This window comes from Channa argus, chromosome 14 (genome assembly GCF_033026475.1).
Source record: "Channa argus isolate prfri chromosome 14, Channa argus male v1.0, whole genome shotgun sequence".
Classification (NCBI taxonomy): domain Eukaryota; kingdom Metazoa; phylum Chordata; class Actinopteri; order Anabantiformes; family Channidae; genus Channa; species Channa argus.
This window is the reverse complement of record NC_090210.1, coordinates 5,119,879-5,134,915: the sequence shown is the minus strand read 5'-3', so window position 1 is coordinate 5,134,915 and position 15,037 is coordinate 5,119,879. Positions and strand designations below refer to the sequence as shown.

Genomic DNA, 15,037 nt, shown 5'->3' with positions numbered 1-15,037 from the left:
AATTATTACTGTTTGCATGTCTCCACAGGTGTTTTATAAACAACCTAGAAAGCAAATCCAGAAAAGTCTCTCTCCTGACTTCAGGAGATCACTTGTCATACATATGAAATATATGTATATATGAGTAAAATTAAATTACAGATAAAATAGTATTAATGAGACTTATGCTTATCTAAATTAAATCTCATGGTGTTAAAACCTATATTTACTGTTTCCTTCTAGGTTAAGATTTTGTGCTTCTAAGGTCTTTTAAGAAAATGACAATCATTCAGAGTTAGCAATATCGTTTATTCTTTCCCCCTCATCTTAGAATCACTGTTGCACATAAGTTACATTTTGTTTTCTCAATTTCACAGGTTAATTTTTTTTTCCTTTCTTCAAACTTCCAGTTTGACCTCCCTCTCATATCAAACAAACAAAAAAAGCAGATTGTATTATACAAAAATGCAAACCAATTTTCACACAGTGAATTCTCTTACAAAGTCATAAAATGGCGTAATAATGGCTACATCCACATTGGAAGAAGATAATTCTAGACATTCCTTAATGGATTATAATATACATATAAAAAACTTCTTTTTTCTTGCTGAAATCAAACCTGTACCTTAATTTAAGAGATATTTTACAAGGGAGTAATCATATAAAAAGCCATTTGCGAATTTCCCCAAAAACTCAGGGAATAAAATGTGAGCCTTAAACAGCAGTAACAGAGTTCAGTGGTCAAGGGTGAAGGGGTTAACAGGTTATGTAAATGAGGGGTAGAGGCAGCAGTTCCACTCAGAAACAAGAACACACAGGGCACTGAAATGAACACCTTTGCAATGTACTATAATAAACCACCCTATGTGTTATTGTATGTCAGTTCTGATAAGCTAAAGAAATTTTGACTCATTCAGACCTGCAGGAACCCATCAGGTACATTCAGCATTGAGAATTCAGGTTGACTCACACTGAAGAAAGAATGAAACACACACATTTTGCTAATTTTTGGTGAAACCCTACTCTACAAATTAATTTGAGTTTCTTCAACTTTGGCCAATTTTGTGTAAAGAGTAACAACAATTAATGTCACTCTTGTAGTTGCTGCCTACACAAAGACTTGAAGGTCAGTAAAGTCACTCCACAATTGCAAAAACAAAAAAGGAAAAGAAAAATCTACAAACCCAACTAGGTCAATATAAAAAAGAAAAAAAAATACACATACACATTTTGCTCTATGGGACTTTCACTGCTTAAAAGTTTGCAGGTTGCTTTGTTTTGAAAGGGTTGACTGGTTTTCCAGAGTCCATCTATGACTCTAGATCGTGTCAATTCAGTGTAAATCACTGTTTTTGGAATTATCCCATGCTCCCAGAGCAGACAAGGTAAAGAAGCATTAAAGGAGGATTAAGGCCAACCTTTCCTCAGAGGGATCCTGACTATCCTCTAGGAAAAAGGGTGGGAAAAAACCCTAACGCTATTCTAATACCTCAACACTATCACCCAGTACAGCACACTTTGGGGGGGGGGGGGGGGGACAAAACAAAACAAACTTAATCAGGGTACATTTTCTACAATACAATCTAGCACACACAAAACAGCTCCATACATTTTCCAAAGTTACAGAATTTGTCTTCTTCGGAAGCATAGTCTATAAAGAACATCTTTGTTTGAACACAAAAGTTTAAGTGAACACACATCAATGCGCACAGAAGTCCTTCGTCTGGGAAAGGATAAGGTCTGTGTTGGCAACCAGTGGACAGAGAAAAAATTAAAAATAAAAACAAATCAAAACAACAAAAAACATTTTGCTGATTCTAAGTAGAGATCATTTAATATAAATGCTGAGCAAGTAGAATAAGATGTGGCACATTAATAGTGCTTTAGTATATTAATGTATGTATACATACTCATATGTATATTTGAGCTATGTACCTAAACAATAAACATAGCGAGGAGCAGCCAGAGGCTTGAAGTGTGGTTGGAAAAATGACTAGTTAAGAAAACCTCCAACTTACCCCATCACTAGTGTGACCAGCTGGAAGCGATGCCCATCAAACAATGCAGATGTCAGACACAAAAAACATTTGTGTCTAATTACATGACTCTTCAGTTATCAGGGATTTGTCAAACTTTCAGGTTCTCAGTGCCACTTATATGATCAAAACAGAGGCTTAATGTTAAAGTAACACAACTTGACCCTCAGAGCTTCTCCTCTACCTTTCAACTGTTCAAGCACAAGGACTCACTCGCTCTCAGCAGAGCTGTAAAACTGTAGCCAATCATGCCAATTGTTTACAGAAGGCAAAGAGCTCTGTGCTGAGCATCAGCAGTAAACAATTTACAAGATAGAGAAAGAGCAATAATAGCAGTAATGGTGGAGATGATGACAGGTTATGAACAGAAACATAGTGAAAGAATATTATTCTGCTCACCAAAGATACTTTAATATATTAATTGCATCAAAATGTAATTTATACAATCTCACTTAAGGAAAGCCATTTTTAAAAGTTTGTTTCGCTTTCTCTAAAGTATCCAACTTTATTATCGTCAGCTGTAAGTTCATTTCAAATGTACTGTGCAGCACATTCACTACAACTACAGCTTTCTACAATAAAAATGGTAAGTCTGACAGAAAGAGGGACATGCTTCCATTTATTCACTGTGTGCTTCAGCCCCCAAAATTGTAACACCATAAAGCATGAAAAAACAAAACAAAACAACTAAAAAGAAAAAAAAAGAGGAACAAAGGAAAGGCAACTTCATAGAAGTTAGGAGAACAAATCACAAGATAATCCCAATGGGGAGGCCGTTTGTGTGGCCAGATAAGATGCTCTGAGGAGGGAAGTCCTTATTTCTGTCCTGACAAAGTCACATAACACTTTCAGAGTCCTGAAGCAGAAAGATTCACTTCTCCCTGTGCTTTATCATATGTATTATCCACACCCCCATCAAAAAAATATATTAATTTAAAAGACAGTAAGACAGTGCTGTGAAAAAATTCACAACATAGATAACTAGGATTGAATGCAACCCATCAGAGCCCAGGTGAAAGGCATTAAACTAAACCACATCACAGCACAACAAAGTGAAGCACATAGTAGATTCCCTTATAGAAACAAGGAACGCTCATTATCAAAATGACTCTGCAATCTTTAAAACAGAATGCTTCGGTTAAATATAGATAGAATATACTGCTTTCAAGTATGAAACAGGCATATGATGTTCATAAAATGCATTAATAAAAATATAATAAATCATACTTCTTGAGGCAGTTGAGGACATGCAAGTGGTGCAAAAGTGGTTTAAAACACCCTTCATCTCCATTTTGGCTTAATACTAGTGGACTATTGTACTGCTTTCCCTCCTCAGATCATCCAGATCTGGGCAGCCACTTAAAAAAAAAAAACGAAAAAACAACAATTCTGGGGGCGAGCACCATGTGTCACACTTCTTCTGTTTCCTGCAACGCCTTCAGAGAACTTCCTCAAAATGCTTATGATGTGATAATGCTTGTTTACCTAACCGTTCATTTACACATATCCTGGCATAACTAAACCAAAAATTTTATGTTGGGGAGGTTGAACCAAATATGTGACTGTAGTTTTCGGTATATTAAGATTAGAATAGCCATGTCCTTTTTTTAATCGAGTAACACTGTCAACATCACCACCATTTTACTTCCTGATATATATCTATTGTGAGCCTTGTTAGTCTATAATCCCAATACAAACAAAAAATAAAAAAATAAACACACACGAGAAATGTTATCATATGCCCTGGTTTCCAGGCAAGGATAGTCATTAAAAAAGCTCATTCACAGAACAAAAAGAAAGGAAATTCATATCACGGCAGATACTGCTCATCTTCTAAATTGAATAGGTGTATGTGTGCCTGTGCATGCTTTTCAATCGAGCATCTTGAGTGTGTGCATGTATGTAACTGTGTACTGCTTAGGAACAGGAATGGACAACACCATTCTTTTGCACCTCTGAACCAGTGGCACTCGGATCAGAACACAGGCTCAACGCAGACGTCTTATTGGTTAGTGACAGCATGGACCCGCCCACTGCACTGTCTTGCAGACTGCTGGAGCCATTTGACACCTCGCTGAAAGGAGGATAAAAGAACCAAGTCAGGACTGGTAAGAGGTAATAATAACTAAAAACAATAATACAGTACATGCCCATTCAGGGAATATAGATATTTATGTTTAGAATTACCCAAGAGCCAGGGATATCTCTTCCAGCTGAGTCTTGTGCTCTGGTTGTCCATTTTCTGCAGGTTTCATCTTGTATTGGGGAACATCATGCACTACTTGGTTTTCCTGTTTTGTAAATGTACAAAACAGTTAAAACTGTGTATTTCAACCTGTAGCAAAAAAGGTTCTGACTAAGTATCGTAGTGGTATTTTAGAGATGTTACAATGAGTGGCTGAAGCTATTCAGCAACTATATTGTTTTTAGTTGGGGACCCAGTGGGATGGTCCTTAATGTCCCCTTCCAATCTTCACAACACTTTATTAAATCCACCTATATCCTAGATTCTTTCTGCATAGTCTTACTGGTTCCTCCCCTATTATTGCTCAACAGCCCAGTTCCCTTACCATAGCCATCTCACGGGTCCTCTTGCCAATCTCCCTCTCCACCTGGTGAAGCTCCAGGCTTAGCTGTTCACTGGAGACCGTTGTTGCACTTGCTCCCCCTACTGGCCACTTAGCCTGTTGCTGGGCTGCTGCTTGGCCCTGGCTGGGCTGCACAGCTTGGCCTGCCAGTGCACTGGCTTCCCTCTGCAGCAGCAAAGCATTGCTGGCAGCCTGTAATAGTGAAACAGGTAGTGAAGAGGATGATTGTGCAATTTAGTCATTTCTGGCAAAAAATGTCTTTTCAGTCAGAGTTGACCTTTTTTTGGACTGGAGAGTATCACTCACACTGTTTTTTTTAAAAAAAAAAAATATGAATCAAAACAAGGCTATAAAAGCATAAAATATGAAGTGATTTCTGCTGGACTTTCAAAGCAGTGTTGGAATTTATTTATTTCAAACTTCAAATTTGAAACATATTTGATTGCTCAAACATTTGATAATTTATTAAATCAATTTATTTACTTTTTGGATTTATTTTAGGACTGCATATTGGAGAGCATACACACCTCCATGCTGTGCATTTGAGTCTGCTGGGTGATCTGCTGGTTGACCTGCTGCAACTCAATCTTTAACTGTTCTCTGTCTGTTGCTGCCATAGGTAGGCTGTGAAACGGGGGAAAATTTACATAACCGTTTTACAATCTAAGACTGGAAAATTTCAGTTTCATATGTACACTCAATACACTGGTATTTTCCTAAAACTGTAACAGTATTTATGATCTTGTGAAAAAGATGACAGAATAAAGGAACACAGGCCTCACCGCTCACTGAAGTGTCCCTGAGAGGAGGAGGAAGAGGCGGCAGTCTGGTGGGAGGTGTAAGGAGCTCCAGCCCATCCTCCATGGCTTCCATATGTGTATTCTGATGCAGACAAGGGAATTAAGTGATTGAAATGACATGATGCTACACCACAATTATTAAAGAATACCCATGCTGCAGTTTTTGAGAGTGTTCAGTAAACACAAATACATTAGGTAAATATTAAAGAATTCAAGAATTACATGCTACAAATATATACTGGTGCAGATCCAACTAAATCTAAACCACTTGTTTTAGAAACAATATTTTTAAAACAAAAAACTTTACTACAACATTCTTTTGTTACAAAACCTCCTGACATTTCAAACAAATCAATTCCAGAATGATACAGAGATACACATTTCTTAACACATGGACAGGTACTTAACAGTAATTAGCAAGTAGTTGTAGAAGTTTTTTTTACCTGGCATGGCCATGTGTTTAGATTTTGGGTTCTGGGGAGCCGAGACCATTGCCTGCACAGGGCCAGTGGTCTGGTAACCTGTTTTTGTGGTGCGGGAGATGGCACCGAAGCGCGATACGGTGGGCTGGGGGCCAAAAGGAATAATGGGGTCATCATCCTTGACTTCTGCACTTCTCCGAGGAGCCTCCAACGAGGGTTCCCTCAGACCCTTTGCCTCCACATTCTGACAGAGTGGGAGGGAAGGGTAAAGAAAGGAGAGCTTATAAATTTGATGAAAAGGCATGGTAAGAAACATATCCTTCTCTCATGTATATAAAAATAATTAAATGGCAGAATAAAGACAACTAAGGTGAAAAAAATGCACATTTGTCTGTACTGGTAAAATAAAATGCTATATAATAGTGTAATATTTTTTTTTTTAAACCAACCTGAAACTTTAGGTTTGTCTCCATATATCTGTGTCAGTGCTCAATCACTTGGGAAGAAGGGAAAACTAAAGAAACAAAAATCCTTATTCTTTTCAACTCACCATCATCTCCATGGTACCGGGAACCATAACATCTTTGGGTTTGGCGTCCTTGGTGCCAATGTAGGAGCCAATAGTTTCACAAGACCAGGGAGAGTATTGCCCAGCATAATCAGGCTCTCTGCATTTTACAGTTGTTTTTGAGCTCTCCTCACCATACTTCAGACACAGACCATAAAGAGAAAAAAATTGCTGTCAAAAACATGTAGTCATAATGAACCAACATTTCTTTTATCACATTACACCCTCATGTCATTTAGACGAGGTGAGTCTAAGATTACAGTTAATTTAATTAATCTGAATCAACCTCAAAGACATGAAATTCACTAAGTGCTAACCTCAGAAGGGTAGTCGCTGGGGAATGGATGAGAAAGAGTAGGGGAAGCAGCAAATGGTGGAGGAGAGATGACCTTCCTTTCCTCTAGCTGGGATAACAGCTCCTGCCGACGTCGGTGCAGATAGTCGAGGCTGGGCTGCGAACCACTATATGCTTGCCCCTATAACATGCATAATAAAATATGGCTGTTAAATTGTCTGGAGTTATTTTAGTGTTTGCATCTAGCACGATCACACAGAGGCAATTAGTTTAATTACCCTGACAAAAGTCCTCATGGGTGGAGCCTGGGCACTTTGGGGATAGTAGCTATCTGGTGCGTATCTTTCCCGGGCAGTGGGCTCCTGATGGTAGAGTGAGTTTGCCTGTCCTGCTGATTGTGGGGGAACATCCAGAGGTGCAGCACCCATTCTGACCAGGCCATCCCTTTGGGATGGATAAGGCTGTGGGGGAGGTGGGGGGCCAGAGTAGGTCCCGTGGCGACCTCGGTCATAATGTGGAGGGTGAGGGTAGGAGAAAGGTGGGCCAGAATGAGGAGACTGGTAGGAACGCTCTGCAGGGACATAGCCAGTATAGGGGTCCTGATAAGGTGGTCCTGACTCGCTGGGGGCAGGAGGGTTACGGATGTAATCCCGAGGAATGTACTGTGGTGGCTGTTGGTAGGGGTACCCTGAAAAAGTAAATAAAACTATTTTCTCTTTTTGTTGTAAATTATTTCTAGACATGAACTAAAACAGAGAGCATATGTAAACCTGTCGCATACAAAGATACATTTTCATTTACTTACCTGTGGGATATTGTGGGGGCTCATACTGAGACGCAGAAGGTGGGCGAGCATCATAGCACATCTCAGGGAGCTGTGGCTGGGGGTACACTGGTGAACCTCTGGGTACCACAGGCATGTGTTTCACCCCAGGGAGGTGATCTGCTGGCATCCTTGGATGGACAATGGCATGAGGTGGAAGAGGCATTCCAGTTTTGGGCACAGGGTCCAAGCTACAAAAATAAATGTCAAATTAGGAAAAAAGAAGTGTCAATAGGCACTGATCTAAAATCATGGACATCAGTTAACAACTGTGTGCCACTGATTGAGTCTGCAGGTTTCAACCTTAACTTAACACGTGGTCAGTTAGCCAGAAATTGAATAAAAAGGAGATAAACAAGGTAAAGGATGTATGTGACATGGTGGTACTTTTTGAGGTCAGACACACAAGGTGTGTGCATTGCACACTATGTTGATCCTTTTTGCAACCAAACTAAAAACAAACAGAGACATTACACATGTTGCTATTTTGCCAAGAATGAAGTTTGGATAGATTAAATAAAATTGGATTTCAGATGACCTTTCCATTTGTCATTTTATGGAACATCATATGGGAATTTTAAACCATCACAGAGCTCAATTGATTTGAAATGTTGTGATACTTAATTATACTCATTCAAACGGGGGTTTGTAGGACAAAACCTAACCCAGTCTTGTGTCACAGTCAGTTCCCCCAAGAGACACCATTTTTCGCAGCATTTGTGTTTCCTGTAATTTCATTGGTTAGGGTTAAGTTATGGTAATGTTTACGTTAAGGCAGCTAAAGAGAAACACATCTTAACAGTGAAGCAGACTGTAACTACCAGGTCTGTCAAACACTTTCCATGTTATTCCATTTTAAAGTTTGAAACATTAAATTGAATAATGTGGACACTGCACTAGGGGGCTTGTAGGATATAATGTCGGCACCATTTTATTCGGACATTTTCCTTCACACATACACCCACTCTATACTCCATAGAACACTGTTTTTCTGTTCTTAAGCTGCCTATTAATTACCTAACTTAACAACTAGCTTAATTTCACTCACCCATCAGGTGGTGATGCCGGGGCACTCCCTCCATCTATCTTAACGGATTTACGCAACAGTTCATAACCAACTGTATCAGTGCCACGCGGTATGAGCTGAGGCAAAGAGGGTGCAACACTTCCATTGGGGAGGGGTGATGTCTTCCGAGTCACTGCTACATCAGGAGGAAGGCAGTCATCTGGCATGAGCCCTCCTTGGCCTGGAAGGCGAGGTGCCAGACGCTTATTCATCTTACGATACCTAACAAAAACAAAAGGCAGCATAAATTCTATGAGTAACACTGATGCTTTTATAAATAAAGGAGAGAGGGATAATTGTTACAAATCACCTGTAATAAAAATAGAAAATATATACAATTTCTTTATCAGACTCACTTCTCCAGTTCTTCCTGAGAATGAGCAAATGTGCAGCTAGCTCCACGAGGACACCCTCCTTTCTGCTTCATGTCACGGCACATGTATGTCTTATACTTGCTATGCTGAGGAGGCTAATGAGACGGATTACATGTTATTAAAATAGACACATAGTAAACACTCAAATTTTTTGTCTAACTGTGGTAAAAGAAATTTGTAAAAGTTTTCTGGCAACACATAAAATGCAAGCAGAACTTGCAACAGAACGCTATTTGCTAAATACCTCAAAAGTAGAAATATTAAAAAAAGGTATTACAAGCTGTCACACCATATTTCTGTACGTCTGAAAAGCTACATTCTTATTCTCAGCTCTTTCTGTGGTCTATTTGAAAATCCAACCTGTTGAGGATCAGCTCCTTTCTTGCTGTGGTTCTGGATGAAGTCCACCAGGCCATGCACCACTGTCTTCACTGCTACCAACCCCTTCTCTAGCTGCTCCCATGTGGGAGGGGGAGCATCTAAGGAAACATGGATATAAGGGGGAAAAAAGCCATTTTATTAATAATTTCTAACATTCTGGCCTACAACCCTGTGTTTAAGGCGACTGAAAAAAAATAAAGAAATCAGAGTAGCAGTTTCAATTTCAGACGGAGTAAAATAAACCTAACGCCTATCAGTTGTTGCAACTGTGTGCAATTTAGACCCGTGCTGTATTAAAAGTGACAATTAAATCTAAGGTCTGACCTAGTAAGGTTGCGGTTGCAACTTTTACAAAAGAGCAATCAGGGTTATATTCAGTCATGAAACTGAGATGTTCAGATGCTGTCAAATTAGAGGAAAGCTGTGCATTTTTAAAGGGGCTCAAGATTGATGAAGTCAGGTTGTTTTATACCAGGGCTGGGATCAATGTTGGCCAATAGCTCCAGGTGGGGCCGCAGTCTATTGAGGTTCGCTGGGTCACCAGTCCTCTGCAGTGCAATCGTGAGCTCCTGGACACTTTGAGCAAAAGATGCTGGTGTCTGCAGCTATGCCAGAAGGAAAAAGACAACAATTTTATGTTTTAGTAAGTTAATGACTGACAGGTTTTTTGTTTTATCTCAAAACATGCTTTGAGTTTATCTTCCTGCATCAAAAGTTTTAACATGTGCATACAAATACAAAAGAAAAACATTACTTCTGTTACACACCTTATCTATGATAGACTGCATGTGTGACTTGTGAGACTGATCTCCATATAACAGAGAAGACCACTGGTCAGGAGCAATACGTAAGCCACCCTCCATGGCAATCTGAACAATCTGAGAGTCATGCTCACGCCGCAGTGCCTCGTAAGTACGAAATTCCTCTTTCAGCTGCATCAGGGATGAATCTTCATCACGTTTTGTGACCTACATAACCACAGAAGAACATTTTTATTTCCCCCTTCTTTCTACAGACTTCTACAAGAGAGCATCTGAATTTTCATTTTCATTATCAACCCTGCATTAAATTAACAATTTTATTTAGAAAACGAATCTTCTATCTGACGAAAAGCCAGTCACTGTAATACTGAGGTGATCACCAACATATGGAGCAGCACCCCATGACCTACACCTTTTCTCAAAAATGTTAAGAAAACTGATTATACTTTCTGTAATTTTCAACCAGAAACATACTTTGAAGCAGGATGCTCTGTAGAGGAGCTGCACCACATGGCCTATGCTAGTTTTAGAGGCCTGGGGGAAGCGTGGCTCTAGCCTCTGGACTACAAAGAGAACCAACACCTTCCTGGACAAAGCTGAGCCATCCTCTAAAGCAAGGAGAACCAACTTTAGGGCTTCCTCTTGCATGGCTAGGGAGGACAAACAAGAAGAAAAGAAGAAAAATAAAAAGGCACAGTTTAATGGTAGGAAGTCAACATTTACTACAGACATATATATACATACGTACATTTTTATATTTTTATATATATATATACACGCTTCTAGGATTAATAATATAATTATTATTATAAAGGTAATAGAAAACATTGTACCTGGGCCAAGAAATTGACATCCTCGCGCACGGACAGCAGCCCACAGATTTGAAGAGAGCTGCTGGGGATTCTGGTGCTGCAAGATTAGTTCAGTGACAGTTCGCTCACCCAAAGACCGGGCAGCCCTCATGGCTCTAACACGGCCCTCCTCCTCCACCAGCTGGCAGTGGACTAGAGTTACCAGCTTTCTCTGCATGGGTCGACTCAGCATGCTCTGGGCTGTGCTGCTCAGACCCACACCTTTTATAATAACAGATTATAATTTGATGAAGCAGAAATATGATTCTATACTATATTAACAACAAAAGCTATACATTTCTGTTTAAAACTCCAAGTTTAACAGAGAAAGATTTCCAATCTAACCAACCACATGCATTGTGTTTACCTCTGGTGTTGCTGAGGGGTTTGAGGTAGAGGGCCAGCTCCTCCACACACTGCCTGGCTTCCTCATAATGCTGTGAGTCCTCTGGACTGGTAATCAAGGCAACTGGCTGAGCCTTAGGAACCTGCAGCAGAACACGAAGGGGGTTCAAGGATTAGGACAACCTGCCGCAATAGCAAACCTTTTAGTACAAAAATGTCTTAACAATATTGTATTTACCAAACAGTTATTTTTCTTTACATTGTCAAATGCATAAGCTAAAACAGCTAAACCAAATTTTCTCTTTGTAAGTTATGCAAGTACATTTTAGCATACAAGTGAAAAAACATGTCTCTATTTGGGAATAAAGGCCAACTTCTTTGTATGGCAATGTTCAGTGTCCTATAAAGCTTCTTTAGAACGCCAATATTTGCTAAAGTTTCTGCGATAATTACCAGACTGTGTTCCACTAATGATTTTCGCATCCCTGGACCAGTTACATGTACAGAGCGCAATAAAATAATCTAAACAATACAAAATTCTGATCCAACATTTTGAGACCCAATGTATAGAAACCTTATGCCCCATTCATTGCTTCTTAGCCATGGCTTGAGTAACTGGAACTATTCTAGTTGACAATGCTATGAAAACACCACTTTTAAAAGAACCTAGACTGAGCATTGCATTTCACATTACGCTAGTATTTGTCAGCCTCTAAAATCTTTTATTAGGCACATTATTTTTCACAACTTTTACAATGGCTAATTTATGTAACTACTGGACATCTAAAGGAGCTGTAAAACAATCTACTACATTCACATTAGAAAAATGGTTTTAATTAGGGTCAAAACAATTTCTTGAGAAGCTCAACTACTAAAATGTATTGAAGAAAACCAAAGCACCCATCAGTACAAAAGATAAATGCACTAAATGAGATAAGTTTGGACACAACATTATTTGCAAATTAGCCCAATCAGATGCATGAGGTCAACTGAAACTGATGAACCCTTGGGTCAGGTAATTCTGGTTAATGAATGTTGATTTTCAAAAACAAAAGCCAATTATTTCATGAGAAGCCTTATACATTTGTAATTTCACTACTGCTCTTTACTAAAGCAAAATTAGTTCTTAACCGATTACTACATTTATTAATAGAATAATCAAAATATTATTCTTTTCCAATATAAATCAATACTTGTAATATATATATATATATATATATATATATATATATATATATATTGTATATATTGTATATATATATATATTGTTGTTGTCATCCATTGTTGTAGATTTTATACCTGGAAACTTGTCCAAGGAGGCCTAACACATTAGCTGTGCCTCACCCTTTTTGCCAAACAGACGATTCAATACAGCAATACTGACTGTACTCAGTAAAACCAACAGATTTAAAGTCATTGCTCAATGACTGGAATATGACTCATAAAGGAATATCCAAGCTTTGTGCACGTCATGTAATAGCCCATGTGCAATGTTTTAATACAAATCAAAATAGTAATCAAAGAAACCAGAGACAAGATGGAAGTAGTATCTTAAAATGAGACATTACTCATACATTAAACACACCCTTCAGTTATTATCTGTAATACACAAGCTAGTGTAAGTATAGTCAAATATTGATCTATAATAAATTGCCCAGCAAGTGTAGAAAAACACAGGTGTCTTACCTGACCTCCCACTAGCTGCAATAGGGCTGTGTTGACAGGTAGCTGCTCAATGTCAGTGCTGATTGCTGTCTGGTCAAAAGGACAGGCCTTACGGTGTAACTTGTTCAGGCACATCTTGCAGACAGTATGCCCACAGCCCAAGCTTATGGGCCGGCGAACAGTCTCTTCAAAGGTCTGTGTGCAGATTGGGCACAGCAGGAACTCTGTCCATTGTGGTGCTTGCACTGGCATGGTTAAATGTTGATGGGACAAGTGTATGTAAATATACGTGAGCTTTAACACAGAGAAAAAAAATATAATATATATTTATATATATGGAAGATTCCACTGGAATCAAGATTTTTTTTCTTCCGAACACAATCGTTCTTAAATGTCCTCACACATTGTGGATTCTGGATCACATTGCGTGATGAATACTGTAAAAAAGAAAGAAAGGGAATTAAAGTTAATATGGAATCAGCATACAACAATTTGAAAAAACAAAACTGCATAAAAAGGTTAATATATAGCTTTACAATGCCAAAATTCTAGTAAAGTCTACATGCATCAACAAACGTGAATATACTGTTCGCGTGCATCTGTACCTACTGAACGCTTTAAAGGCAGTGGGACGACAAAATAGGTTTCTCGCTAGACTTACGATACCAGGCAAAAAAAGGTCTATTTGGCGTCGACTAGTCGCTGGTAACCTTGTGTGCTGTACAGCCGTAACATTTCAAAATAAATCACACTTGGCAAAGCCCAAATATGTAAAATCCAGTTAAAAGAAGCGATAGAGAAGAATCAAAACAAATGCTTTGTGGCCTACCTAAAAGAGCTGTTATCACTATTACTATGGACAAAGAGTCTTCAAAAGGATAACAGCAAAGTCCCTCTGTGCTAACTTGTTATGACGCTTGCTAATAAAGTTAGGAAGTATTATACTTTAATTAGGCAACAAACTGAAATTGTATCTTGGTCAACGACGTTGCTCTAGTTAGTTAAAATCACCACCTGGACACTTGGTAGACACAAATTAAGGGCTTATCATATATGAGGAGCTGCCGTAGCTGGCTAATTGTAGCCTACTTTTAGCAAGCTAAGCTATGGGTGGCTAGCTGGATAGGCTGGCTAGCGAACAAACGTCGTTTGACAAAAATGAAACAATTACGGTTTCCTACCAATATAAAATATTAGCAAAGGCTGGTCAGGGCCCATGCGTTACTCTAAACGTTGCTTTGAATATTAATGCACTATACTGCCAAGTACACCGTAACCATCTTGTGTGTTTGTTAAGGAAACGATAGCTTAAGACGAAATAGTGACACTGAAAAGTGAAGCCAGCAACAGCGAGATTATGTAACGACAGCTCTCGAAAGTATAAAGCAACCCAACCGCCTTTAAAATCTATTTATTTTTTCCAAGCTCTGTAAATTCAGGGCTGTGCTAATTCAATGTTCAGAATTCTAGCAGAGGGTGTTTTGGTCATATTTAGAGAACAGGTAACATAACTACTCTACTGGACGGACAAAACACAGAAGGCTAACAGGCTAGCAAAAACCTTGCTCCTCCCTGTAGTACCAGTTAGCTTGTTAGCTAGAGACCTATCGTGTTAGCAGAAACTAACCCTAAATGTGACTAAATCAAAATGTGCAGCCTATACTGTTGGTGTCTATCTCAATAAATGGATCATTGCTGTCGATACTACTCACTCATTCCAAAAGACTTGGAAGACTTTCATCTGTTTTTAGAAAACTGGTGCGATATTTTCTTGCCATTTCGACGGTGCAGCTAAGCTGCTGCCGAGGTTTGATGAGGGTGTCGACAGACTCGCTAGCCGGTTACAGCTAGCTGAGCAAAATGAGTGTCCGTGCGTGTGAGTTTGCTTGCGCGCGCGTGTATGTCAACGGCGCCCTCTACTGTCATTGCACAGCCGCAGCACAAAGCAACACAGCATCGGCCAGTCTGGTCACATCTGGGGATTGTCACGACTGGCAAGCTGAGCATTGTCCCAATTAGGCGGATTGTGCACGAGCAAATATACGTGTGTGCGCACGCATCTATGTAAACAGAGCTGGCTTGA

At 39.2% G+C, this 15,037-nt stretch overlaps 1 protein-coding gene across 1 annotated transcript; it reads right to left on the bottom strand.

Moving 5' to 3' along the window:
- Window positions 1–267: 267 nt before the first annotated feature.
- Window positions 268–14,818, bottom strand: rc3h1b (ring finger and CCCH-type domains 1b). The gene is made up of 20 exons (XM_067473965.1): window positions 14,667–14,818; window positions 12,976–13,391; window positions 11,312–11,432; window positions 10,927–11,166; window positions 10,568–10,743; window positions 10,100–10,300; window positions 9,805–9,937; window positions 9,312–9,430; window positions 8,934–9,046; window positions 8,560–8,799; window positions 7,494–7,702; window positions 6,967–7,376; window positions 6,711–6,869; window positions 6,376–6,531; window positions 5,847–6,069; window positions 5,386–5,485; window positions 5,131–5,227; window positions 4,586–4,795; window positions 4,203–4,306; window positions 268–4,089 (listed from the first exon to the last, which is right to left on the bottom strand). The coding sequence occupies exons 2-20, from the start codon at window positions 13,204–13,206 to the stop codon at window positions 3,933–3,935; spliced, it is 3,399 nt and encodes a 1,132-aa protein (XP_067330066.1). The 5' UTR covers window positions 13,207–13,391; window positions 14,667–14,818; the 3' UTR covers window positions 268–3,932.
- Between the last annotated feature and the right edge of the window lie 219 nt (window positions 14,819–15,037).

Excerpts from the sequence above, each read along its gene's own strand:
- rc3h1b (XM_067473965.1), bottom strand. The coding sequence starts at position 13,206 with ATGCCAGTGCAAGCACCACAATGGACAGAGTTCCTGCTGTGCCCAATC. Across the intron at positions 9,938-10,099 it reads TGCAGTCTATCATAGATAAG|CTGCAGACACCAGCATCTTT; the intron begins GTGTGTAACAGA and ends CTTCTGGCATAG. Across the intron at positions 6,532-6,710 it reads CCAGCGACTACCCTTCTGAG|TATGGTGAGGAGAGCTCAAA; the intron begins GTTAGCACTTAG and ends CTGTGTCTGAAG.